This window comes from Cervus canadensis, chromosome 25 (genome assembly GCF_019320065.1).
Source record: "Cervus canadensis isolate Bull #8, Minnesota chromosome 25, ASM1932006v1, whole genome shotgun sequence".
In the NCBI taxonomy this organism is placed as follows: Eukaryota; Metazoa; Chordata; class Mammalia; order Artiodactyla; family Cervidae; genus Cervus; species Cervus canadensis.
In genome coordinates this window covers 26,099,059-26,125,935 of record NC_057410.1, presented here as the reverse complement: position 1 = coordinate 26,125,935, position 26,877 = coordinate 26,099,059, and the positions used below count along the sequence as shown (strand labels likewise).

The following is a 26,877-nucleotide window of genomic DNA, read 5'->3' as shown; positions in this document are numbered from 1 at the left end:
CCTCAATAACTACAGGAACTTCAACCCAACTTTCCCCCTGACCTTTAACCTAAACTGCTACCAGATTTTAGGTTTATCACGAAGTGTGGCCCTTCCTCCTCGCCAAAGAATCCTTTCTGCTAGGACTTCTTTTGGGGATCTTTGTTGCCTTTGACCTCTTCCTCTTTCCCTGCCCAGTGGTTCAAACCATTCCTGGTTTGATGATGGTCAGCCTGTCCCATCCCAGGAGGACCAGAGTACCCCTGCTCCCGCCTCCTCACTCCTCCCCTGATTGTGTGGCCCCAAGCCAAGCTCAGCTCTAGGCACTTAGTAGCAAGGCCTAAATACTAATCAGATAAGAGATGAACGACACTGAAGAGGAGATGGTTAAAACCCAGTTTATTAGACCAGAGGCATGCGTCACCCATAGCCCTGCCTGCTGTTCCCATCCACTGCACACCCTTTGGCCTTGCTCCTGCTTCCCTCTGGAGAGATCTGATCTCTAAGGAACTCCTGGGAACCAAGAGTTGCCGAAGATCCTATGGCCTCTCCAGCTCCAGGCCAATGCACAGATGACCTGCCACAGGTCTTGTTCTGGGGTTGGAGGCCGAGAGGCAGCTGGGCAGAGAAGGCCTGGGAAGGGGCAGGGCTCTGGCCTGGGAGGAATGCCTGGTGGAGGGGGGATGGCAGGTCCTCTACCTCGCTGGTTTCTCATTAAGGGAGGAAAGGAGGAACAGAATACCAGAGCTTTCAACGTCCCCTCTAGGCCTGTCTCTTTCGTCCCACTATCAAACGGTACCTCACCAGAAACTATAAGGGGTGGGCTTGGGTATTAGGTGAGCAAAGAGGCCTGGGCATCCAGAAGGAGGCAAAGGCCACTGACTGAAGACCTCAGCCTCTGCGGGTCCACACCCTGCTGCTTCCGCTGCACAGTCATCAGCTCACAGCTCCCTCAGTCTCTGCCACCCTTGGCTTAGTGCACAGAGCAGATCTCCATCCCATGGGTGGGGGCTCTCACTGTAGCAACCCCTTCCCTGGGGAGGCCACAGTCAGCCAGGCAAAGGACAGTAGGGTGGGTGGAGCAGGGGAGGGAATTTTAAGGCTGCAGGGAAGGCGAAGGAAACCCAGGCTGGGGGGACAGGGTGAGGCCAGAAAGAGGCAGAGCTTGTAATTCACAGCTTCCTTTATGTCGCCACCGAGACAGTGCGAAGGTTACAATGCGCGTGTCGTCTCCTTGTGCTTCTTAGAGGGATGTGTGTACACAGTACAGACACCAGGGGAGAGTCCAACTCTTTATACAGGCGAAGGCATTCAGAGACCAGGGAAGGGGTGGAAACACAGAAGGGGAACTTGTAGAAGGGGTGGAGAGGGTTGTTTTTAGAGACACAAGGGGATGAAATAGAGACAGAGTCAGGGAAAGTATATACAGAGATATAGCAATATAGAGTCTGTATCGTATAGAAATAGAAAATGCAGATGAAGTTGTTGAGAGAAGCAAATGTTTCAGAAGAGGACTTGGGAGAATTCCATAAGAAAATTTATGGATGTGGCCCTCTGCAGGGGCCTGGGGGAGAGGGACCAGTGAGGTTAGGCACCAGTGCCCGGCTCCCTGAGCTGGAAGGCAACCAGCTGGATCTCTTATGGGATGGCAGAGGAGGGCTGCCTCTTGGGATTTCTCTCCAGCAGCTCTGGGGTTGGGGGGTGAACTTGCAGGTATCAGGATGTGGCCTACAGCACCAGGGCCACATCGTGTCCCAGCTCCACTTCTTCAGGGGATCCTCCACCCCCACCTTCCTAGAGACTTCACAGGTTACTAGGTGGTGGGGGGAGAACAGACACGACTAGGGTTCCTGCCTGGAGACTTGGGGTTGGGGGGGGTCACTGGGCTCAGAGGGTCTCTTAAGGCTGGGGAAGCCCCCCCCCTAGTAGCCCTCCCCTTCAAGGTACATTCTCTGGTTTGGGGCCAAACTCCAGACCCCGAGGATCCCCTCCGCCCCCCATTGGAAGGGGGCTTTGGTGACTGGTGGCAGCAAAATGTAGGTGGACACTCAGATGACAGACAGCCGGACAGACAGAATTCAGGCTGGGAGCTGTGGGAGGCAGCATGGAGCAGAGAGGGGCAGCCTGAGGTCACTTGCCCCAATCTCTCTTTTTAGTTTCTGTTTTAGATTAGTTTTGTTAAAAAAAAAAAAAAAAACAGAAAGAAAGAAAAGGAAAGGGATGGAGGCGGGGAGAGGACTCTGTAGTTCGAGACTCCTTCCTCACCACATTCAAGAGGAAAGGACCGCCCAGGAGTGGGGGGATGCCTTGGGAGAGGGGAGTGAGTCCCCAGGGCAGATATGGGGGGCAGCTGGGGGCCCCTTTGCTCTCCTAGCCCTCCCCATCTAGGCCTTTGGTACAGTGGCCTTCGGGGCTCAGCAGGTAAAGTCCTCAAAAGTGCCTCGGGCCGGATGGTGAGGTAGGATGTTGGCCGCATACGTCATCCCGGCAGGATGGCCCCGGAGGCTCTCGCACGGGTTCTGGGGAAGGGCACAGGACAGGGACCGGTTATCGGAAGGGCCACAGGTGCCCCCGAGGCGTGGGGGAGGCAAAGGAGAAGAGGTGGCAAGGGGGGTGGGCCTGGGGTGGTCGGGGAAGGGATGGGGCTGGAGGGCGCGCCTCTCTCGCTCCCTCACGTGTCTTTTGACGTCATCCAGGCTGAGGGCCACGCCCTTGTCCGCGCTGCTCCTTTTGGCCTCCTTCTGGCACTTCCCTCTTCTGCACAGCTTGTGTTTTATGACCTGGGACGGAAGTGGGGCGGCGGGTGGGTGGGCAGTCTGGAACCCCGCCCCTCCCATGGCCCCGCCCCAGCACCCCACCCCCACTCACCTCATAGGCGTAGTCAAAGAGTTCCAGCACAGTGAGGATGCTGGCCCCGATGAACAGCCCCATTTGGCCTCCAATGTCACCTGCAGGGGGCCCACAGGGAGGTCAGTGGAGTCAGGACACAGTGGGAGCGGCGGAGCTCACTGGGACAGGAGAAGGCCCCTGGGGCCGGGGAGGAGGCCTTGTGGGACAGAGGCGAGCAGCCCGCTTCAGGTGGTAGGGTGTCACACCATGCCCGTGTCATGGGAAGGGGACAGGTGCTACCAGCAGCTCACCCAGGAGCCCTGCAATCTCATAGGCCTTCTTCTGCTCGATGGTCTCATAGTTGAGGACTTCAAAGAAAATGTCCAGCACCAGGATGTTTTCCCTGCAGAGGGGGTGGGAGAGGAGACCTCGGTTCAAGTTGCATTTCTGTCCCCTACTAGCTGGGTGACCTCAGCAAGCTATCCTCACCGAATCTCAGTCTCCGTGTCTATAAAACTAGATGTGATGTGGCTACCTGCCTGCCTTTTAGAGGTGTTGTGAGGATTAAATATGATGGGGTAATTGAAAAGTCGCTCCACACACCGGCAACTGTGAGGTGATCCCAGTTACAGCCATGAGGATGAAGAGAGAGGAGGAATGAGAAAGGGGTGCCTCCTTAACGTGTTCTGACTTGATCTTCCCTCCATGCGCATCTGAGACTCTTTGGTGGCCTTCCCTATGTTTTCAGTTTCCTCCTGTCTGCCGACCCCAACAGGGCCCGTCCCTTACCCTTCACAGCCAGAGCCCTTACCCTATGTACTGCTCAGACTTGTTGAACTTCTTGGCCAAGTATTTGGCTGATGCTTTGCTGGGGATCTTGACCATGGACAGCTCCTTGCCATAGCGGGTCAGGTTGCAGGGCATTTCACACACACAGTACTCCTGGTCCTTCTCCACCAGGAAGTCTGTGCCAGCCAGGTGAGAGGTGCCAGTTGAGTGGTGCCCTTCTGCTAGCACCTTCCCAACACCCACAGCCTGGCTCTGCCCAAAGGAAGCCTGAGCCCCCTTCTCTTTTTCTGACTTGTCCTTCATTACAGCCCTGTGCCCAGCGGCTCCCCGTGGATATTTCTTAATCCCCATCTCTCCTTCTCTCAGGGCCCTCCAGGGTCAATCAGCTGAGGTAGCTGATGAGAGCAGGTGAGGGCCACCCGTCCCAGGTGACTCCTGTTCATTTTTCACAGGGCCTCTAGAGATGCTGTGCCCAGCCTTGCCAGAGTCGGGCACAGGAGGGTGCACGCAAAGCCTGATCCAGGAGTTATTAGAAGCTTCTGAGAGCTTGCTCTGAAACCCCTATGCAGACAGCCGGCAGCACCTCCTTCCCTCCCCTGACTTCCTTGGGCCAGGGGCACTCACCCAGAGCAGGATCTGCACACTCCTTGTACTGCTCTGGAGTGCAGTATGGGGCGTCCCCTGGAGAGGAGAAAAGACAGCGGTACAGGATGGAGGTGAAAGGGGTCTTGTGACTGGTGGTAGCAGAGGCCTAAATGCTGGAAGCTGGGAGAGGGTGGGAGGGTAGGAATAGTCGGTGCCTAGTCTGTACTGGCAGAGAAGGCAATGGCAACCCACTCCAGTACTCTTGCCTGGAAAATCCCATGGACGGAGGAGCCTGGCAGGCTGCTGACTATGGAGTCGCACAGAGTCGGACATGACTGAAGTGACTTAGCAGCAGCAGCAGCAGTCTGTACTGGAGGTGACCCACCCTATAGTCCATCTCTCCTGGACCCTTCTCACCAATCCCTATGGGTCCAGCCAGGAACTGAGGTCAGGGAGGCAAGAACCATATGGGATAGACTGGTGCTGGAACTGGGGTGAGGAGAAGCCAGTTGGTCTTGCTTGCATGTTGGCAGGAGGTTGACGTGCACGGGGAGCTGGTGCAGGGCGCTGTGGGCTGGGGGGCCTGGGACTGAGTTTGGAAATCTGGGGCCTGACCTGGCATGTGCACCATGCGGCAGTTACAGTTCTCCACCAGGTAGCGTGTCTCACAGTCGATGCGGCAGGCCGTAATGCTGTAGGAGTCGAAGAAATCCAAGTCCATGGTAACAGCTTTGCAGGTGCCCCAGGGCGGGGGCAGGTAGATGAGCTGCTGGGAGAGCCGGGGAGCTGGGGGGTGTGGGGACTTCTCCCCGAGTCACCTTGATGGACTCCTCTGACACGATGCAGAACTCAGGAGTCCTGCCCCCTCTCCCTCTGCAGTCTCTGAGGGTCTCAGAGTTTATGGAGCATCCCACTCATTAGACCATTCATGCTCCTGACCAGTCAGATGGCTACCCAGACTCTAACTCACCTGTCCTTCCCATTATTGATTGCCCACCACTCCACCTCTATCTTGAGCCCCCAGGCCCCACCCTTGGGACTAGCTTCCTGTGGCCCTCTCACCCGCTGCTCTTGGCAGGCCACAAAGGTCTGGAACCCTGGGGCTACGCCAAAGCCCAGCTGGTCGATGAAGGGAGGTTCATCCTGACTGTGGATCTGCACTTTGATGCCTGCTTCGAAGGACGTCTCATCTATGGGAATGAGAGGGGTGTGTGTTGGGAGGGCTTCTTCTTCCTCCCTAACCTTCTGCAGAGCTGGGGGCCTCCTCCCTCTCTTGAGACGACCACAATGAGACTAGGGGAGGATAGTCAGTCCAAGGAGCCCTGGCCCTTCCCCAGTCTCCTTCTGGATTCACCAGCCCCATGCTGCCCTGGTGACCCCTGCATCCTACACACTTCTTCTCTTACTTGGCTTCCGTTATGTATCTCATTGTTTCAGATTATTTCTCACTGTCTCAGAGGCTCTCCATTGCTCCCCCTCCTTTTCTCCCTTCTCCCCCATATCTCTCTGTCCCAAGGCCCCTGAGACCAGACAGACGGCAGGCAGCCCAAGAAGAGACAGAGTTATTTATAGAGTGAGTGGCGGCCACGGGTGGAAAGCGATGGCTGGTTACCTTGGAGAGTAACTGAGCCAGGAAAGGGGAGCCAGGGAAATGTGAGTGTGGCCGTCAGGTAGAGTGGGAGCTGGAGATGCTGGGAGGAAGGGAAGAGAGCCCACGCCCTGCCTCAGAGCCCCTGCCAGAGGCTGAGGCCTGGAGCCACAGGGAGGGGGCTCCCCTGAGAGAGGCGACATACCAGTTTCCCCCCACACGGGCAGGTACTCGTCCTGCTGAATGTCCAGCATGATCTCCAGCCCGTTGCCCGTTCCACCCTTCATGGTCTTCAGCCGCGGGCGCCCATCTCGGCCAGAGTTGAACGTGTAGCACTTTCCATACCGCGTGAAGACCTGGCAGGGGCAGAGTGGAGAGCCTGAGAGTCCTGCCGATACCCTCTGCCCACCAGGGACTGTCTCCGGACCCTCCAGCTGGTGGAGTCTCAGCCCTTCAGGAATGACCCCTCCTGAGCAGCCCATTCCCCATCTGTCCTCCTTCCCACCCCCTCCATCCTTCTCTGGCTGGCTGAGTGCCCTGGAAGGCCGATCCCCACAGGGTGCACTACCTGTGAACCTTTGCCATCCAGACTGGCTTCAGGTTGGGTTCTACCTATGAGAGGTATCAGTGAGGGATCAGAGGATGGGAGGAGGGAGCTGCTGCATGACGCATGCTCAGTCGTGTCTGACTCTTTGCCACCCCATGGACTGTAGTCTACCAGGACAGGAGGGAAAGACCAGGCCATTTATCTGTGAGGGTTCTGAAGGTGGCTTAGACCCTTCTGGACTACAAATCCTGCCGGGGAGGGGGAGGGGGCTCCCTGCCTAGCACTGTTGCCTCTTTGTGTTCCTTTAGCTTGACTCTGACAATTTCCCACTATTTCTGGTGCCTCAGGCCCCCTCATTGTTTTTCTTTACTCTCCTGCAGCTCTGTAAACAGTCCCTTTGTTAGTCTTTTCAACTAAACCATCCAAGGGGTGACGGTTTTCCTGCAGGGCCCCTGCATATATAGCTCCATCATCTGACCTCATCCCTGCCACACCTCTGGTCCCTCCTGGGGCCTTCTCCCCAGGCCCAGGGCCTTCTGAGACAAATCTTCTCTTCTAGATTTCACCCCAGGAATTTGAAGCCCTGCTCTGCCTGAGACCACGCTAAGCGTGCTCCTTTCCTCTGCCATTAGCCTCATGTCCATCATTGTCCCCTTATCACCAGAATTATCCAGGACCTGGCATATTCGCTAATGCTGGTGCAGAATAGTGAGGGCTGCAGAAGAGATCTCAGGCCTGGGGGCAGGACCCCCCCACCACCACCACCACTCCATGCCACAGAGCAGCCCCTACTGCAGCTCTGATTACACAGCCACAGAGAGAAAAACGAACCAGTTCTTTATAGCCCTTTCCCCACAGCTTCCCAGAATGCCCCCAAGTTCTCACACGTGAGGCGAGCGTGCTTTTACTCCTGTGAGATGGTGACAGAGCCCACAAAGCAAGTCACAAGGTGAGTGCAAGACACAGCCCAGAGAAAGAGAGACAGTGTCAGGCTGGACTGGGGTGGCGAGGGGGTGCGGGTTGCTAGGCAGTAGAGTCTTTGCCCTCTTCCTAGAACAGCCTCCTCCTCTCCCCTCTGGAAAAAAACAAAACAAAACAAGAGCCCTCCCCCATTTTGTGGGTGAGGTCCAGAGATGAGGGAGAGAACTCCTAATCCCCCAGCCCCACTACCAGGCTTTGTGGCATTGAGCCACAGAGTCCAGGCTGGACACACACCCCTACGTACCCTCCCCCCAGGGATGTGAGGAACTCCTGGTGGCTGAGATGGGCTGGGAGCTGCAACCCTAGCGCTGGCTTCGAGGGCTGTGCTGAGGACCAGTGGACTCTGCTGCCACCTGGTGGTTCTGCATGGGAAGTGCCTCCTCTACCCTTAGATCTCACCCAGAAACCAGGTTGACCCCTTCCTTGGCTCACGTTCCTCTAACTCCCTGCCTGTCTGAGGTCCAGAGCCCGAAACCTCCAGGTCCCTGTCTGTCTATTCAGTCCACGATGCACCGACACGACGGCACCCACCGACCCCCGCACTAGGGAAGAGGTGGGGGGCTGAGAGATGGGTGTATGGGGAGGAGAGGCCTGGCATCTGGCACTTGTAGGGGACAGGAGGGCACCTGTCAGGCCAGATGAAACTGGAAGCTGAGCTGGGGAAGAAGATGGGGTGTCACTTGGCCCCTCACCAGGGAAGGCCCTAGACACTCCTAGGCTTCCCCTGGGAATCGGGCCCCTGGCCACTTTGAACTGGAAGGGGAAAGGGGAGGATTTGGAGGAGACCTGTTATTCACCCTCAGACACACGTGCACACACACACGCATACACATACAGGCATGCGCGCACACACACATGCACACGTGGTAGGAGGAGCACAGGAAGACCACGTGAGGATGCTGCTGACAGGGGGGTGCTGGGGTGGAGGGGGTACCTCTACCCCTCTGCCTCCCTTCCACACCCTTCTCCTGCACCTCCAGAGGTGCAGCTCCAGTCCCAGCTCCAGTCCCAGCTGGGAACTGGTCCCAGCTCCAGTCCGGGGGTGGCAGTCAAAATCGTTAAGGCCAAACATAGGCACCAGCCACCCGATCGAAGGCTGACCTCAGTGAGAGTCAGGTCCTGTGATCCCGGCTGGACCACAGGGAGGTTTGGGAAAGGGCTGGACATGCTGGAGGCTTTGGGGCAGCAACTAGTTACCAGCTGTGTGTTCAGGATTCTAACAGGGAGGGCAGTCCTGGCACAGCCCTGGAAATAGAGCCCAGCTGCAGACCCTGGGGCTCCCGGGTGAGGGCTCTCTGAGGCATCTCACAGAAGGTGGGTGGCCCGGGAGGAGGGGCAGGACGGTCACCAGCATGGTCGCCACGCTCACAGTCAGCGCGAACCTGGCAGACACTGTAGGCTCCACTCACCACCGAGAAGTTGTGAGGGCCACAGGGCCCCCCGCAGTAGGAGCAGTAGAGCAGCATGTCTTCCAGCCGGTGACAGGAGCGATTGTAGAAGCGGTGCAGGTTAAAGGGCTCCCCCGAGAAGGCCTCGGGCCCTGGGGGTGCGAGCGGCACCCCCGGGTCGTCGCTTTCGTCCAGCCCCAGCATGGGGGCCAGGTACAGCAGGTCGGGGTAGCTGAGCTGGGACAGCCTCACGGCATTGGTGTTGCAGAGGGTGACCGCCGGGAAGGCCAGCTCCGTGGTGGCCACTTCGTCTAGCAGAGTCACATGTGGGTAGCTGAGGTAATAGGCAACTCGATCCCCTACCTGGCACAGGAAGGCGCCCAGTGCCAGGACAAAGGCCACTGCCCACAGGGCCTGCCGCGGCCCAGGACCCCCCTCCACGAAGATGTGGTTGGCGCCGTGGAGGGTACAGCGGTTGGCGAAGGCCACCAGGTCCATCGGTGAGTCCCCCGCTCTGGCCTCCTTCCTCTCTGCCTCCTTTTCCTTCTCTTCTTCCGCCTCTTCTGAGTCTGAGCTGTCCCGCTGTTGGCGCTGACGGGGACCCCATACATCTCCCAAGGGCCCAGGGGCCTCCTCTCCAGAGGAGAATGACACGGAGCAGAAGATCTGGATGGGCATCTTCTCCAGGGGCTTCCTGGCCCCGGGAGGTTGGTGAGAGAGTGGGGACAGGGCTGTGGCCCTAGGCAGGGTCCTCCAGTCCTCTGACCTGGTCTCTGCCGCCCGGCTGGCCGTCCCCCGTCTCGCCAGGGCCTCTGTGGCAGCGTGGCTGAGGTGGGGCGGGGCGTGGAGAGAAGGACCAGCCTGCCCTGCCAGGGAGGGCGGGTGTCTGAGCCCATGAATAATTGATGGCAGTGGGAAAGGGAGGCTGATGGAGGGCAGCAGGGCTGGAGCCCCTTTCCGGTCGCCAGCTCCAGCAGGACTGACAGGGTCAAGGACAGAGTGGAAACCCTGGAGAAGCCCTGGGGCTCCTGGTACCCACCTCTCCAGGTGAGATGAGACCTAGCAGAGTCCTCGCTCTGCTCTCCCTGCCGTGACTTCAGCCAGCAACAGTCTCTGCCCCTCCCCCAAGACACACACATCCCCTCAGGCTCCCTCTCACCCTCCAGACATCCCTCAGCCTTCTCACCCTCAGCCTCACCTGATCTGGCCTTTCCTCTGAGTTATGTGAGCCCCCATACTCAGTCGGTACCTCTAATTAAGCTCCCCCTGATTTATAATCTCCCCAATTAACTAATTTATCCCCCACTTCTCCCCATACACTCGTACACCCCAGGTCCCCTCTAATTTTCCCCCTGACTCTCAGCTCCCTTCTCACCACTGAGCTGACCACAGTTTACCATCGGTTACTCCCTGAACCCCTAATCACTCCCTCCGCTTCCAGTCCCTTCTAGCCATCCTTGACACCATGGATCCTCCCCTCCCTCCCCTGACCCCTGCTCTGCTTCAGTCAGCATCCCCCCCAACACACACATTGAGCTGCACTCCCTGCTGTGGCTTGGGGGGCAGCCCAGGTTCCATTAGCAGAGGTCTCTCACTGACCACAGACTCATTTATGGCTATTTCCCGGCACTGGGGGGAGGGACCCTGTCTCTTGAAGCTGAAAAGCTTCCTGGCAGATCACCACTCCCCCTCCCAGCTTGCTCACCCCCAACAGTCCAGGAGAGCAGTTTCAGGACTTCCCTTCTGTGACACTGACACAGGGTCTTGGGTCAGGTAGAGAGTGCTGGGAACCAGCCTGGGGTACCCCCAAATCCTCAGCCTCACATCTCTGATGCTCCTCTTGCTCTCAACTCATTAGTCCCCACTCCCAGGCCCCTGGCCCCTCAATGTGCTCTGATTACTCAGGGCCACTGGTTGAGGAACTTGAGCCACCAGCCAAGTCTCCAGGGCCTAGAAGGTGACCTGAGGGGAGGAGAGGGGGAGGGAGGGGAAATGAATTAACCCTTCCTCCGCAGGGCCAGAGGAGGGACAGTGGGGGTCAGGCAAGTCTACTTGGGCCTTTCTAGTCCGTAACCATCCCACAGCCCCAGGCTCCTTCCCCTCCTTTTCCTCCTTGCCCCTCTCTGCTCCCATATATCTGTCCTCCTCTAGCTGTATGTAGAGACCCTAGAGTGTCAAGGATGGGAGGCAGGGTGCTAGCTTCCAGCAGAACTGACCGATGTGGGACCTGTGGCCTCAACTTTGCTGCCAGGGACACAGAGGCCCCAGAAGAAGAGCAGCCTTGGAGATCTGGTCCCTCTCCTTAAGCCACTGCCCTCAGACTGGCCACCTCCCCTTTCCCCTAAACAAATGCCTCCCAGCTGGTCTCCCTCACTCCCCGCCTCCCTGCAGTTTCTCCCCACCTTTAGTCCACGCTATGTAATTCTGACCATTCTTCTGCTTTAAGACCTTCTCTCACTCCCCAGGGCCTCCTGGTAAAATTCAACCCCCCACCCCTGAACCCCTACCCCACACCCCGAAACCTACAAGACCTTGGCAATTTATCCTCCAGCCTCACCTCCCCACCCTACCCAGACCGGCAACCAGCGTCCAGCCACCATGTCCTCTTTCATTCCACAGACACACTAGGCTCATCCACAGTATCATGCCTTCCCTGGACTCTCTGGAAACTTTCTACTCATTTTTCAAGACCCTACTCACATGCTACCTCCTCCGAGAAGCCTCCCCTGATTCCAGGGCATAGTGAGTACCTACTCAGAACAGAACTGAAGGGAAGTTCAAGTCCCTTCGGGCATGCACAGTCATCAGTAGCTCCTTAAGGAAAGGGGCCGTGAGAATGAAAGAGCAGGACCCAGGGGCCACGTGGAGAAACAGGAAAGAAAAGACCAGGAACACCCAGGCCAAGCAGAGCTAAGTCACTGTAGAGATGAGGCGAGACCTCCCGCATTTAGCTGTCGTGCTCAGGCTTCTCCCGAATGAATTTATGGGTTCTTTTTCTGTTTCCTGTCCCATGTGCGTTTTCTTCCCGCTTACCAGACCTCAGCTCTTGGAGTCCTTTGTGCATGCCCAGGATGCCGTTTTTTTCAGAGGTGAGTTCCAGACGGGGTGGGGGTGGGCCAGCCTAAATTGAGGCTTGGGCGGGGGAAGCTGCAGGTGCCCTTGCGCCCCAGGCCCACTAGAGGGCATCATTCCCCTCCTGCAGCCTCCCTGGAAGAGGAAGTAGATTGGACTTCCAGAGGGAAGAAACTGAGGCAGGGAAGTTCCCTGCGCTGGGCCTCCCCAGAGAGCAGGGGAAGCAGCTTCTGATAGCAGAACATCTGCTGTGGCTGGACACTTCTTCCCCCACTCAGACACAAAGACCCACACCTGCACCTGCACTCAGCCCTCTTGTGGACAAGGAACACACACACACACACACACACCAACTGCTCTTCCTCCCTCCTCCATCCTCTAACATTCTCTCCTCCTCATCTTGTTCCAGTAGGTAGATAATCCACATTTGTCACAGTAACAGGGAGATGAGGAAAGGATTAAGCCGAACACACAGACTCCCCCGCCAGCATACACAGGGGGCCCCAGGAGAAGTGCCCAAGCAGCACACACTCTGGGAACAACATTCAATTCTGCACCCTCCATCCAAAGACAAAACTCCTCCCCATATGACTGCCTTCCCAGGACCTCTCTCAAGCCAAGCGTGGCCACCCAGGGCTCTCTGACTTTCTCTACATCTCTTTCTGAACTCCACCCACCCCTCACATCTATGGAAATATTTCCTGCTTTTCAGTTGATGCCTCAGGGGGTTCATATATAAAATGCAGCAAAATAAGCAAGTTTGAGTAATTTCTCCCCATTTGATAAATGGGGAAACTGAGGCACAATGACCCATTCAAGTCTCATGGAGAGCAAGCAGTGGGCTTGACACTGTAAGTAGGTCATTCCTCACTAAATCCCTTCCTTCTCCATTTTTGCATTTACTCATCAACTCTTTCTTGAGTGTTCATGTGCTGAGCACTATGGGAACAAGATAAAGGACTGGGCCCTTATGGAGCTTATCATCTAGTAGGGGAGACAGTTTTTTTTTTAATTGCAAAAATAAATACTTCATTGCAAACTATGATAGGTGCTATGAAAAAAATAATATGGTTCCATGGAAGTGAATGACAGGGGAATCTGACCCAGACTAGAAATTGAGGAAGATTTCTCTATGAAAGTGATGTTTGGACTGAAATCAAAAGATTAAGGAGGACGACTTCCCTAGTGGTCCAGTGGTTAAGAATCCACCTTGTAATGCAGGAGACAGGGGCTTGATCTCTGGTTGGGGAACTAAGATCTCACATGCCACAGAGCAACTATGCCTACGCGCCTCAACTACTGAGTCTGCATGCCACAACTAGAGAATCCACACGCCACATGAAAGGTCCCAAATGCCGCAACTAAGACCCAACACAGCCAGGTAAATACTTACAGAATAAGGAGGAGTAATTAGGTAAAGGTCTGCTATGTATGTGTTGGTGGGGGTGGGGGTGAAATTCCAGAGCACAGAGTCACTGCAAAGTCCCGAGAGGAGAAAGCTGAGAGGAGGAGGATGTAGCCAGAGAGCAGACAGGACCGGACTCCTCAGGGCCTTGAAGGCAGGGTAAGGATTCTGGTCCCATTTCCCCATGGAAGGATTTCAAGCAATCAGAGCAGTGTTTTAAAGAGACCACTCTGGAAGAGCCTGAGGGGTTCTACAAGTTCTGTTAGGAAATCATTGGAGCAGTCTAGGTGAGACATGGAGCCATGGGGTGGCCTCGAACACGGGGATGCAGTGGAGATGTTCAGGAGGCATCTCTAGGAGACCTGGTTAGGGAGGAGAGGGAGATGGAGTGCCTGGGATGGTTTCTAGTTTGTATAAGTGGGTGAATGGCTCACTAGATCAGCAACACAAGTACAGGACAAGTTTGGGAGCTAAGATGATGAATTTGGCTTTGCATATGCTGGGTTCTTGGAGCCTTGGGGAGATCCAAGTGGAGATGTTAAGTGAAAAATTGGCCACTGGAGCTGATGCTAAGAGGAGAGAGCTGGGCTGAGACATACATTTGGCAGTTGTCAGTGTGTACATGGTAATTGAAGTCACGAGTGAAGACGAGACCGCTCAGGAATAGAATATAAAGTTTTTTAGAAAAGACAGAAAAATGGCCTGATTTGGTCGTATCCATTCAAGCTAAACAGAATCTTAACTTCTGATTTAACCACAGCTCCTAGTCACTGTGCATGCATGCTCAGTCACTTCAGTTGTGTCTCTGCAACCCTATGGGCTGTGTAGCCCGCCAGGCTTCTCAGTCCATGGGATTCCCCAGGCAAGAAGACCGGAGTGGGTTGCCATGTCCCTTTCCAGGGAAACTTCTCAACCCAGGGATCGAACCCGAGTCTCCTGTACTGCAAGCAGATTCTTTACTGACTGAGCCTCCAGGGAAGCCCTCCTAGTCACATACCCAAGAGAAATGAGTGCATATGGCAACCTAAAGACATGAACAGCATGTTGACAGTAAATTTATGTATAATAGCCAAAAACTAGTAACAACTCACAAGTCTAGCAAGAGTAGAATGGATAAATTTTATGCTATTTACATAATGAGGTACTACACAGCATTGAAAAAGAACTATATATTAATTCAGAGACTGAATCTTCCAGACATAGTCATGAGCAAAAGAAGAACAACACAAACATGTATGTATTGCATTAAGGTTACATGGTCTAGGAAGTTCAAGAACTGGGGAAACCATCACAGTATTGTAAAGTAATTATCCTCTAATTAAAAAAAAAAGAACTGGTGAACCTTACCTCTACTGACAGGAGCCAGAACAGTGGTTAACTCTTGTGGGGTAGGATTGACTAGGAAAGGGTCTGAAGGAACTTTCTGGGACTCTAGACATGTTTTACAATTTTATATCAATATAAGTACACACTGATGTAATATATAAAATATTACATAAATACACCAGTGTAAAAATATACGAATGAAAAATTCATCAAGCTGTACCATTAAATCACGATTTAGAAGAGGAAAGCTTCGGATTGAGACTTGGGTAGTGCCAACATTTAATGGCCAAGTGGAAGAGAATGAACTGGCAAAGACGCAGGAGTACTGAGACAAAGCAGGGGAATCAAGAGAATACAGTTATCAGGCAATAGAGTCATGTGAAAGAGAGGTTGTGGGGGACTCCCCTGGTGGTTCATTGTTAAGAATCTGCCTTCCAATGCAGGGGATGAGGGTTTGATCCCTGGTTGGGGAAATACTGGGCTTCCCTGATAGCTCAGTTGGTAAAGAATCTAGCTGCAATACAGGAGACCCTGGTTCAATTCCTGGGTTGGGAAGATCCCCTGGAGAAGGGAAAAGCTACCCACTCCAGTATTCTGGCCTGGAGAATTCTATGGACTGTACTCACAAAGAGTCGGCCCCAACTAAGTGACTTTCACTTTCACTTTTGGGGAAATACTAAGCCTGCTTGCCACAACTAGAGAGAAACCCCCATGGACTGCAACTAGAGGAAGCCAGCAGACCTCCATGAAGAGTCTATATGCCACAATGAAGACCCAAGACAGCCAAAAATAGTAACAGTAAGTAAATAAAGCAAACCTGCTTTAAAAAAAATAAAGGTGGTGGTAAACCATTTTGAATGATTCTTGAGACATCAAGGATAAAAAAATGGTTGTGCATTTTGGACACATGAAGGTCACTAGTGGCCTCAGCGAGAACCATTTTGGTGGAGTGCTGAGGATAGGGGAAGAAAGCAGCCTGAGTGGATCAGAGAGTGAGATCAAGATGAGAAAATGGAGATAGTGGGATCTATTCATCAATTTTAAGGATATTGTCTGTGAAAGAAAGCAGAGAGAGACTGTGGGAGCTGGGGGGTGGGGAGTAGAGTTGAGAGATCTTTTGTTTTGTTTTGTTTTTATTTTAACCTAAAGCCTGGTACATAGTAAGTGCTCAATAAATATTAGCTGTCATTATAGCTATACATCTAAGACGGAAGAACCTCAAGTATGCTTCACTATCAACGGGGAGGTTCCACTGGAGAGGGAGAGACTGACTATAAAGGAGGGAGAGGCAGGATCTTCAAGGTAAAATTCCCACAAAAGTCGAAGGAGATCTGATGGTAAGAATCGGTTGAGATTTCAGCTTAGATAAGATGGATGTTCCCCTCCTGGGGCAGGAACCCAGAGAAGCAGAGAGATCTTGTCTGAGGCTTCTGTCTTCCCTGCGAAGCAGGAGGCGAGGTCATCTACTGAGAGTGAGAGCAAGGCTAGGAAGGGTGGTGCTTTGAGAAGCATGGAGAAATTTACAGACATCACGGGGAGAGCAAGGTGACCAGGAAAACACAGTGGGGTTGCCAGGGCAGCACTGCAGGCCCATATAAGGATGTTGATCATGAACACAATGTGATTCTGAGCCTGCCTGTCATGTGACTTCCTCTGGTAGAGAGTGGCTGAGGAAGCCAGTAGTGGGTCCCTCTAAGGCTGAGCTGTGTATGCTATGCTAAATTGCTTCAGCAGTGTCGGACTCTGCAACTCCATGGACTGTAGCCTGTCAGGCTCCTCTGTCCATGGGATTCTCCAGGCAAGAATACTGGAGTGGGTCGCCATGCCCTCCTCCAGGGGATCTTCCTGACCCAGGGATCAAACCCATGTGCCCTGCATTGGCAGGCAGATTCTTTACCACTAGGGCCCTGGGAAGCCCCCTCTAAGGTTGGGACTTGGTCAAATGGTGCAACGAAGAAGCAGGAGTCACAAGACGGTGCAGTCACCCTCAGGCTGGGGATCTTCCCTTTCACATCCTTTTCTTTCTTCTTCCTGTCTCACCCCGTCTCTTTACAGATGGGGAGCTGGGCACCCTCTTCCACTACACACATCCCCACTCCTGTGGTCACCCACAAAGAATCAGGCATAGAAGACCTGAAGTCAAGCTTATGCTCTGGCATTTACTGGCTCTGTGGCCTCAGGCAGGTCATGTAACATTTCTGGACCTCAGTTTCCTCATCTTTCAAATGAAGATATTAACATCTTCCTGCCTCCCAGAATTATAAGGATCACAGGATTTAAACGGAAATTGTAAACTGCAAAGTGCGAATGAAAGGATTAATTTTGCTGGTATGTGCTCTGCATGGGGCCGAGGTTCACGGGCACACACGCTCTCTCCTGCGGCCACATGAGGTGAGCCGCGTGTGTCCCCATGCACATCCATCCCTGCCCATATCACACCCTAATCCACATCCACACACTCGCACTCTCAGACATACATAGAGAGGCGCACATGGGTTCTCGTACACCTCGGGCACATGTGCGGTGTGTGGTGAGGAAGCCTGAGCTGGCTGCTGTCCAGGGTCAAGGCCACTGCAGCATTTTCTCTCCCCAGGAATGTTCCCAACCAGGCACAAAAGAGCCAACATACCAGAGACACTCGATACTCAGCCGCACAGCCCAGCCTCCCAGGCTTCGAGGACTGTTGGCCACATGGAGGGGACAGACGAGAGGAGCGGGAAAGGGTTATCTTTCCAAGAAATCACAGGAGCTCAGAAAAGACACAGCTTGCCCTCCCTCTCCTTCAGGAGTGGCGTTGGAGAGCCTGGGGTGAGTGTCTCTGTCCTTAGAGTTTCTTAAGGGAACCTCCCCTCAAGGTGACTGAAACTACACTGCAGTTTCATGTTCATTTCAAAATTTTCCACAAAGAAGATGTCTGATGCATATATCTGGGAAACGTACTGCACATTCATTCCACCCGTGGGCCAGCAGGGGCTAGCCAGCGAGTCCCAGAAGCTGAAGGAGAAGCTGCCCCCTGGCAAATTTAAAAATCCATTCAGAGCCCCCTTGGCTCACAGGAAATTGAGAAACGAAGCCAGATGAAACTATGCCCAAAAGAGATCCCAGGAGCGCCAGTGCCCAGCTGCACCCTCCACCCAAACCAAGCATCCTTCTTCGAGCTGTCTTCTTCCCTGCTTTGCCTCCCAGAACCCCTCGCCAGAGTTCTGACCCTAAGGGTCTCAGCCGGAGGGCACAGACCCCTGGAGCCACTTCAGACGGACAGTGAGGGACAGCTCCTGCCTCCGGAGCCTGACCAAAGACAAGGACCCTTGAGGGAGAGAACTAGACTGGTCATCAGCGGGAGGAGGCTGGGGTGGGGAGACATCATACTTTCCGTAGAACTGGAGTTTCGGAATAGCTGAGCTGGGCTGGGGAGATTGGAAGGACCCCACCCAGATGATGAGGGGCCTCTCATGCCTGGCACGTGATTCTCTGCTCTGAAACCCTTAGGCTTCCCTTAGCACCTCCCTGCCCTCCGTGCCTCCTGGGGAGGCGGCACGCGGCTCTAAGCTCCCTGAGGGCAGGGACACCGGCTGCCTGCTCACCTCTGCCCCCTGGTGCCCAGCACGGGGCTTGGCACCTCTAAGGGGCTCAGAGGGTCACAGGAAGGAATTCAGCAAAGCTTGACTCTCCCAACTCCAGCCCTTGTGCCTACCATCCAGTCTCCCTCACCATCCCCAGGAATTCAGATTGCCTTCCACGAAGTTGAAGAATGCTCCGAGCCACCTCCAGAGTTTGCCAGCAGAGACATGCGCACCTCTCAGCGGGCCTCCCCTTTGCTTCCTGGACGCACATCAGGTGCCAAGGCGGCCCTGCCTTGGAGGTAGCTCTCCGCTTGCTGGGGCAGAAGAAAGTCCAAGGCTTGAAAGCGGCTCCTCCACACCCCTCCATGTCCGGCTCTGCCCCAAGAGGCACTTACTTACATCAACTCCCTATTACTTTAGCCAACAGCCAGAGATCAATTAACTTAGAGTAACCTCTTAGCTGACAGCAGTCTGGGAGAGGGGCGGAGTCAGAAACAGCAAGGGATGGGGGAGGAGGAGAGGGAGGAGGTGAGAGAGGAAACTGAGTCACCCAAGGGTTATATGTGTGTGTGTGTGATGAGAGAGACCCCAATGCAGGGTCCCCTGGATTTTTGCAATAGGCTCTATTCAGTCGCCTCCCCTCCAACCTCAGACACTTCTGAGAGCGGGAGGGAGAGATGGGAAGGGTAAGGCTGAAGGAGGCACCCAAGAACGCCCGAGGGAGGGGTGCCCCTTCCCCAAAGCTAACCCCCGCCCGCCAGCTCCTCCTGTCCCTCCGAAATCCCTGCATGCTCCCCCATCTGCCCCCACTTCCCTCAACAGACAAAGACCACCAGGCTTCTGGACACCGTAGCCCAATGACCCTCCTTTCTCTCCCTGAGAGTAGCAGTCTGAGCAGCCCCCCACCAGCAGACCCTCCACTCCCTGCCCAGCTGGAGGGAACCGACCCAGGGAGTGAAGTCAGGCCCTCCCCAGGGACCCAAGGTCTGAGCTGCTGTGGGGTCGTGTGGAGTGAGGGGTGTCAGTGAACTGGCAGAGCCAGCCCTGGAGATAAGGAAGCTCTCATTGCTAGTCCTGGCTCTCCCTGGGACCGACCACGCCTGACTTTGCTCACTTTAAGATGACCTCTGCCACCACGCTCTGGGGCCCAGGATCGCCCCTGTCATATCAGCATCTCACCTCCCCTAGGTGCTCCAGAAGCTCCCTGTCCAGGTCCAGAGCCTTGGGGGGATTTATTTGTCCACCTCCTCACTCTACCTCTCCTCTGAGAGGCTTCTGCCGCCACTCCAGGGTCCCCCAGGGATTCTTGTCCCCCATCCCTTGTCTCCAATTCCACCCCCTCCTGACAGAAGACTATCCCCCCTGCACACCCACCCCGGGATTTCCATTCTCTGCCCTCCCCTTCCATCTCTTGCAGGGTTCAGAGATGAATTCCCACTTCTCTCTCCCCCAGGCAAAGGCTCTGGGTCTCAGCTGGAGAAGGGGGGTGGCATAGGGCACGCTAGGCCACCATCTGCCAGCCCCCTCCCCTTGGAACTGTTCAGCATTCCAGCCTCATCGGCGCTCCCACTGCCAGGGACAGATAAGATGCAGCTGGAGGCCGACACCAGCTGCGACTGTTTTCGCTCCCCCCTGGCCCCCTCCCAGACCCCAGCAGACAGCTGCGCCCCCAGCCCCTCCGTGGAACCCCTGCCCTGCCTTGGCCTGGCTGGCCTCAAAGTGGGGTGGGTGAGCGGAGTCTCAGACCCTGTTGCCCTGGCAACCAACACCCCATCAAGAAGGAGAAGAGGAGGCCAGGGAAGAGGGGGCCTGTGGGTCGGTTTTTGGTAGCTCAGGAGAAAGCTATTGAGGTCAACCCAACCGGGCTGCTCTGGGGAGCTCTTCCCCATGGGCCTCTGCCTTTTCAGTCCCCAAAGGTTTCCAAACCAGCCTCTCCCAGATTTAGCCCAGGTTCCCCTCACTCTCCTGAGCTGACTCTGCCACCACTGGGGGATAGACCTGGCCACGCCACTTCTTCGATCACCAGGTCATCCCCTGAGGTTGAGCAGGATTCAGAAGCAGATCTGGGGAAAACGCTTGTGATGGCAGACCCCACCGGGGAGCTGGTGGACCAGAGGATGCCCTTCCTATGCCCCCTGCACCATCCTCCAGAATCAAGGGTCCTGTTGTTGGATGAAGGTTGCCCTTGGAACCTGCGAAAGAGTTCAGATGTGTCCACACATGCTCTATTTTGCAAACACGTTGAGCTGGCCTTGGATGCCTGGTTAAGAACCTCTATTCTCAAGGCAGCAAAAGATGCCAGGATGGTCTCCCTAAGCTCTGATCTGACAGACAGATGTTTTCTGTCAGTGCTTCATCTGTCCAGGGGCTGGATACATGCGTCTTGGCCTAGCAGAGACCAGCAAGGATGGAGAGGCAGATGTTAATTAAGAAGGAAGAAGGTGGGGTATCAGGTTTGAGTGTTTGTGCCCCTTAGGGCCAGAGAGCTGGAGGAGAATGCCAGCACCCTTCTCCACTAGATGTCAAACGTGGACTCACAACCAGATTCCCATGTGTAGGGACTTCCCTTTGGGCAGAGTAGAAAGGGACTGCAGAGGTCAACCTGAGAGGGTAGAAGGAAGGTCTGAGAAGTTTGGATACAGCTAGATTCAGGGTCAGGTCTTTCACATGGGCTTAGAAACAGCAAAAACCTAATCTTCCCTCACAACCCAGGACCAAGAAGTGCCAGTGTTGGGGCTATGGGATTCTAGCCAGGTATCTCTCCCCAGGAAGAGGAAGAACTTTCATTGCTCCGGAACTCTGTGGACCAATCATATCTCCATCTGATTGTGTAGGGCTGTCCCCTCAGGCAACATGGACCAATCACATTTCAGTATCTCAATTTCCATGAAAAAAATATATCTTAGCATCACCACTTGGAATCTTCCTGGACATAAAGGACAAATGAAGCCTCAACTGTATACTTTCTATGACCTAACTGTAACCCCACTTTTTCCTTAGCACCTTCCCAGGTCGAGCCAACGAATCCCTGTCCTTATCCAAACACTACAAACCATTTGATCTAATGGGTTTTCTCTTTTTTTTTTATTTTTTTAATTTTTTTTGGCTGTGTGGCATGTGGTATCTTAGTTCCCCAACCAGGGACCGAACCTGCACCCCCCCACCAGTGGAAGTGTGGAGTCCTAACCACTGGACCACTACAGAAGTTCCCTCTTTTTTTTTTTAATTAATTTATTTTAATTAGAGGCTAATTACTTTACAATGTTGTAGTGGTTTTTTGCCATACATCAACATGAATCAGCCACGGGTACATATGTGTTCCCCATCCAGAACCCCCTCCCACGTCCCTCCCCATCCCATCCCCCAGGGTCATCCCTCTGTCTCTCTTGATGGTCCCTTTTGCTTGTGTTGGATATGCTGCAAAGGAGGAGGGCTCTGGCTCTCATTTCCACCTTCATCTACAGTTCCACTACCCTTGGAAATACAGTTGGCAAGTCTGGGAGCCCTTTGGTCTTGGGCTCTGGGGAATCGAGCACTCACCTGCTTTGAGGAAGAAAAAGTGGGAAGGAACTGGTTCTTGCATCACACTAGGCTCCCTATGAGCTTGGCTCAGCAAGGACTGTGGTCATGTAAACTTTGTCCAGCAGGATTGACAAAGGCCCATGAAACTGGTCTCAGGGCAAGGCTTACAAGAGGGGAGTCTTGTATACAACTTCAGAGGAAAAAACAAGCATGACCATGGTTCTAACCTTTCTACACAAATGCAGTTCATGCTCCCCTAATGCTAGGAAGGAAGCAAGCAAGTATGGGAGAAAATGGGCAGGGAGAAAAGGGGAGGATCTGAGAGTGGAGAACTAGGGGCAGGTATTGAGAGAAAACTGGAGAAGGGACTGGCAACCCACCCCAGAATTCTTGCCTGGGAAATCCCATGGACAGAAGAGCCTGGCGGGGCTACAGTCCGTGGGGTCGCAAAGAGTCAGACACGACTGAGTGGCTAACACACATACACAGAGAGAGAAAAGGAGTCCTAAGGAGACTGGGCTTTCAAGAGCAATGGCCAGAATTGGAAGTAAACATGGTGATTCCAGGGTCAGCAATGTTACTGCAAAGAGCACACTGCATTAGGACTGAATGAGGCACGGGTTCTAATCCTAAGTCTCACTAACCAGCTCCGTGAGCTGGGTGACTCATTCCACCTCTCTGTCTCAGCTTATGCACTCGTTCAATAGAGATAAATATGGCTATTCATCCAGGGGATTGAAGGAGAGCCTAGAGAGTGTTCGGAAGAGTTCCAGGCTTCATCCTCACATTTGGTACTCTTATTCACACAAGGCTCCAGTTCCTCTGGTCACTTTCCATACTCTGCCTGATTTTAACCCTCCAGCAACCTGTATGACTTACTCACAATCACCTGGCACATGAGATGCCAGTCAGTTCCCCTACCCGTCTCCATAGGGGTGCTGGCTTTGAGGCAGCCCCATCTGTGGCGGTGGGCGGGGGTATGAGTATTTGTGGGGCATCTCTACTTCAAGAAGCAAAGGGAATCTCCAGTTCAGCCATGCTATGAGCCCCAAATCATCTCTCCTTCCTCAGACCCTGACTATGGGCTGGCAAGGGGGGAACCCAACCAGACACTGTGTGTGTGTGTGTGTGTGTGTGTGTGTGTGTGTGTGTGTGTGTGTGTGTGTGTGTGTGTGTGTGTGTGTGGTGGCCAGGGGCAAGGGTGGCACAGAGAGAATTACCTGTCCAATTTTTTAAAAGAAAGCTTCCCTTACTTCCCATGTTTCATTCTGCAGCTCAGACTTTAACTCAAACCACCTGAGGATTTTGTTAAACTGCAGATTCTGACTCAGTAGGTCTGAGAAATGGGGTGGCAAAGTCCTACCTTTTGTTCAAGCTCAGAGGTAGTGGTCCTTGGACCTCATTTTGAGTAACAAGGCTGCAGCTTACCCACTGCCACCTCCAGCTCTGACACCTGTGACCCAGAAGGTAAGCTTGATGGGGTGGGGGGCTCTGCTAGGCTGCGTGTGTGTGTGTGCGCATACACACACACACACACATCTATGCACTGCAGGCTCTCTCTCCTGCCATCACAGACATAAGGCTGAGGCTCTCACTAACAGCAAATGCCCCCCCTGAACTAAACAAAGTCCCCCTTCTGCCAGAAGTGAACCCTAGGAACATACAACACCCACCCCAGAGGCCCTCTGGCTCCTAGTCTCCTCCTCCTCAGGGGTCCAGCTGACTCACGCCCCCGCCAGCCAGGGGACTCACTCACCACCTTGAAGTCCTCGGCGCTGCAGACCTCCCCCCGGAAGTGGCAGGAAAGCAGCATGTCTCGGATGTCGTGCCCTGCGCGGTCGTAGAACTCGCGCATGTTGAAGGGCTTGGGCTTGAAGCTGCGAAAGTTGGCCTTGTCCTGCAGTATCTCCAGCTGCTTCTCATCTGCCATCTGCGTGTCTGGTATCTCATACCTGGAGCCCAGGGGTGAGCAGTGCATGGATTGGCAGGATCTTCAGTTCCTGCCTCCATTCTGCCTCCAGTGTCCCATGGCCAACTCTGGGGGGAGGGCAGCATCCAGCCCTGGGCAGAGGCCCAAAAGAAGAGCTGGGCGTGTCTAGAGGATCGGCCCCCTGGGGTCTGAGAAGACAGAGGATCTGCACTGGCTGCCCAGGGGTCGGGCATCTGAGCACAGGGGTAAAGGTGGTTGGGCAGAGACCTCAAGGCAGGAACTATGGCTTTCATAGCATGGTTTCTACCCTTTAAAGACAGTATGCCCAGATTTCCCAAGAGAGGAGAAAATTGAGACATAGTAGCAAAAGGGTGGGCAGAGGTCATTCCAGAGAGTATGACCATGTCACACAGCTCAGGCTGGATAAGGGCGGAGCTGTTTTGAACCACACTGGGATCAGAGATTGGGTGCCCTTAACTGGGTGCTTGGCAGTACCCCAATTCCTTTGCTGTGAGTGGCAGGTTTGGGAGGCTGGAGGGCAGGGCTGTCTAGGCTGTATGGTGGGCTAGAGAGGAAGCACCCTGATGGGGTGTCTGGGAGTGGGGATGGGTGGGAGCCCCCCACCTGTTGTTGAGCAGGGCCAGCAGCTCCCCGGCATGGTACAGGTCATTCTTGGAGACTTGGCTAAAGCGGAACTCGTTGAGGTTGCACAGCGTGACGGCAGGGAAGGTGAGCTGGGAGGCAGCCACCTCGTCGAGCTTGGTGACGTGGTGGTAGTGGAAGTAGTACTGCACACGCTCGGTGCACACACACAGCAGTACAGCCAGGGAACCCAGGAAGCAGAGGGCCCAGAGCGCCCGCTTCAGAGACAGCCGCTCGTAGGAGAAGATGTGGGCCAGGCCGTGCAGGGTGGAGCTGCTGGCGAAGGCCTGGATGCTCACCGGCTGGAGGCCACCCACCTCCTCCTCCTCAGCCTTCAGTTCCATCCTGGCCGAGGGGATCTGGGGGCAGAAGGGAGGGGAGTCAGTCACTGCCCTGGGTTGAGAGTACACATGGCGTCCCTCCAACTGGGTCCATCCGGAGTCCCCACCTCCAGAGGTCACTGCCTCTGGGGGCAGAAGACTTCTCTGGTGGGCAAGCCCAAAGGTGGCTGCCCTGAAGACTTCTCTGGTGGGCAAGCCCAAAGGTGGCTGCCCCGTGGACACCCTACCAGAAGAAGGTTCCTGCCAATGCAGGGACGTGGGGGTCAGTTTAGGCCAAAAGAATGCCCTCCCAGGGAAGCCTCCTGGGCCAGGGGAGACCCCAGATGTGGTCATCCGAAGACGAGAGGGAAGTCCCCATATTTTCACAGGCAGGCACAGGAGTTCCCTCCAGATGCGGGGTCACTCTGGGACAGGAATGTCCACCCCATCCTGGAGATGGAAACTCCCCCAAATGGGCTGAACCCGGCCTCAGGAGTTCCTGGTCAAGAGTGTCCCCAGGACTGGGTTTTCACCCCCGACCCCGACCCCACGAGCTAAACCTGGGTCAGAAACCCCCAGGGAGGCAGAGAGGGGCCCAGCCTGTATCCACACCTGCAGGCGTCTCCAGTTCTCAGAACGGCGCAGGCTGTATGTGTGCATGTTTGGGGTGGGGGGTGGGGGGTAGAGGGCAGCCCGAGGTGGCTGCACAGAAATGGGGGGGGCGCGGTTCCCTATGACAGCGAGCTGTCCCCGCCCCGGACGCAACCCCCCCCCCACCCCAGTCTAGCTTCTCGACGCAGCCAGATGCCCTGCTCGGCCCCCGCCCCCCTCCCCAGCCACTGAGGCGCCCCAGAAGCTGGGGAAAGCGACAGGGGAGGAAAGTCCCGGCTTCCGGGCGCTGGGGAGTCCCGCAGCCAAAGGCGGGGGAATCGGAGACCCACCTGAGGGGGCTTCGGGAACCCGGCAGCCGGCGGCGGGTCCTGGGGCGCGGGGCCGGACGCGGGCTCAGCGCCGAGCCACGGAGGGGCTCATGGCCCGGAGCGGGAGCCGGCGGCCGCCGCGGCACGCCGCGCAGAGCCCTGCAGGGAGCGGCCCGCCCGGCCCGGCTCGGCTCGGCTCCGTCTGCCCGCCCGCCGCGCGCGCTCCCTCGCTCGCCTCGGCTCGGTCCGCCTAGGCTCGGCGCGGTGCGCGGTGCTCTCAGCCCCGGGATCTGCAGGGATCCATCGTCCGGCCGGGAGGCGGCGGGAGGGGAGGCGGCGGGGGAGGGGAGAGGGTGCGCGTGCGCGCCTACGAGTGTCTGCGAGGGTGTCTCTGGGCCGGTGTGTGCGCGGGGACCCCGGACCGCGGAGCGGGATCGAGGGTTCCCCCCGTTGCCTCGCCCCCTCCTCCTGGCCGCGCTCGGCGGCGCTGCCTCCCTCGGGTCCCGGAGCCGTCTCCCTGCTTGCGAGGCCCTGTGGCTTGTGTCTGACTGTGGTGTGTGTGTGTGTGTGTGTGTGTGTGTGTGTATGAGTGCGCGCGCGCGCACTGGAGGGAAGGTGTCTGCCCCCAGCGTCCCCCTCCCCGCGCTGTCTCCTTCGGATCGATGCTCCTGCCTCTTGCTGCTGCTTCCTCTGGTGGCACACAAGCGCGTGCGCGCGCGCGCGCGCGTACACACACACACACACACACACACACACACACACACACACACACACACACACGCAAGCTCCGAGTCACACTTGACTGATTCAAGCACTTGCCCGTGTGGAGACATAGACACATATACAGACCAGAGTCACATTACGCCACTCACAGCTACATGCACCCCCCACAGACACCCACACACCCCAGAGGCCTGGCCCACAGAGCAGGAACTCATAAGCTTACAAGTATTCACCTGCTCGTATCCTGGCTCCCCACCTACAGGTGACACGTACACACATGTACACATGTAAACAAACGCAGAGCCTTGGCCACGGAAACCCCATCCTGGAAACACTGGCCTTGCCTTGGGGGTGTGGGGCAGCGGCAGGTTCGCAGCGTCTCCTTGCCAAACCTCTAAAGAAGGAGCAGAGAAGGAAGGAGAAATAGCCAGAGGTCAAGGGAATTTGGACAGAAGTCAAGAAACAGGGAAAGAGAAGAGAATGGGGAGAGGTGGGAAGTTGTGGGGTTGGGAGGAGGTGGACAGGAGAGGAAGGGATGGAAGGGAAGCTGTACTCAGGTTTGGAGCTAAATTCTGAGCCACAGAGACCAGGTCTGGTGGGGGGGGTGTCTTCTCCTGTAGCTCTCATCTCTCTCCTTCTCTTCCTCCCTTCTCCTCTCTAAGAGGCCTTGGGGGGCCCTCCCTATCCAATTAACAGAGTAGGAGCAATCAAAGGGAAGTTGTTAATTTGCTGATTCTCATTAGGGGCTCTTAGCACGAAGGCCGTTGA

General features: G+C 55.3%; 2 protein-coding genes across 3 annotated transcripts in view; both read right to left on the bottom strand.

Moving 5' to 3' along the window:
- Positions 1-26,877, bottom strand: part of LOC122427692 (tubulin alpha-1C chain) — a 1,128,437-nt gene that overhangs the window by 393,645 nt on the left and 707,915 nt on the right. The window lies entirely within an intron of this gene.
- ASIC1 (acid sensing ion channel subunit 1) lies at positions 353-26,016 on the bottom strand. Of its 2 annotated transcripts, XM_043447357.1 has the most exons (12): positions 25,408-26,016; positions 24,129-24,505; positions 23,331-23,526; positions 5,976-6,126; positions 5,245-5,372; positions 4,798-4,948; positions 4,222-4,278; positions 3,620-3,773; positions 3,120-3,211; positions 2,848-2,927; positions 2,655-2,759; positions 353-2,498 (listed from the first exon to the last, which is right to left on the bottom strand). In XM_043447357.1, the coding sequence occupies exons 2-12, from the start codon at positions 24,488-24,490 to the stop codon at positions 2,394-2,396; spliced, it is 1,581 nt and encodes a 526-aa protein (XP_043303292.1). In that variant the 5' UTR covers positions 24,491-24,505; positions 25,408-26,016; the 3' UTR covers positions 353-2,393. The 2 variants fall into 2 exon arrangements, with proteins under 2 accessions (XP_043303292.1, XP_043303293.1); XM_043447358.1 differs by lacking the exons at positions 23,331-23,526; positions 24,129-24,505; positions 25,408-26,016 and adding an exon at positions 8,708-9,460.

What these genes read in the sequence shown, in the direction of transcription:
- ASIC1 (XM_043447358.1), bottom strand. Translation starts at nt 9,364, where the DNA reads ATGCCCATCCAGATCTTCTGCTCCGTGTCATTCTCCTCTGGAGAGGAG. An exon ending in GTGTGCAGATCCTGCTCTGG is followed by an intron (nt 3,774 to 4,221) that starts GTGAGTGCCCCT and finishes TGGCTGGCACAG; the next exon opens with ACTTCCTGGTGGAGAAGGAC. An exon ending in TGGATGACGTCAAAAGACAC is followed by an intron (nt 2,499 to 2,654) that starts GTGAGGGAGCGA and finishes GCCCTTCCCCAG; the next exon opens with AACCCGTGCGAGAGCCTCCG.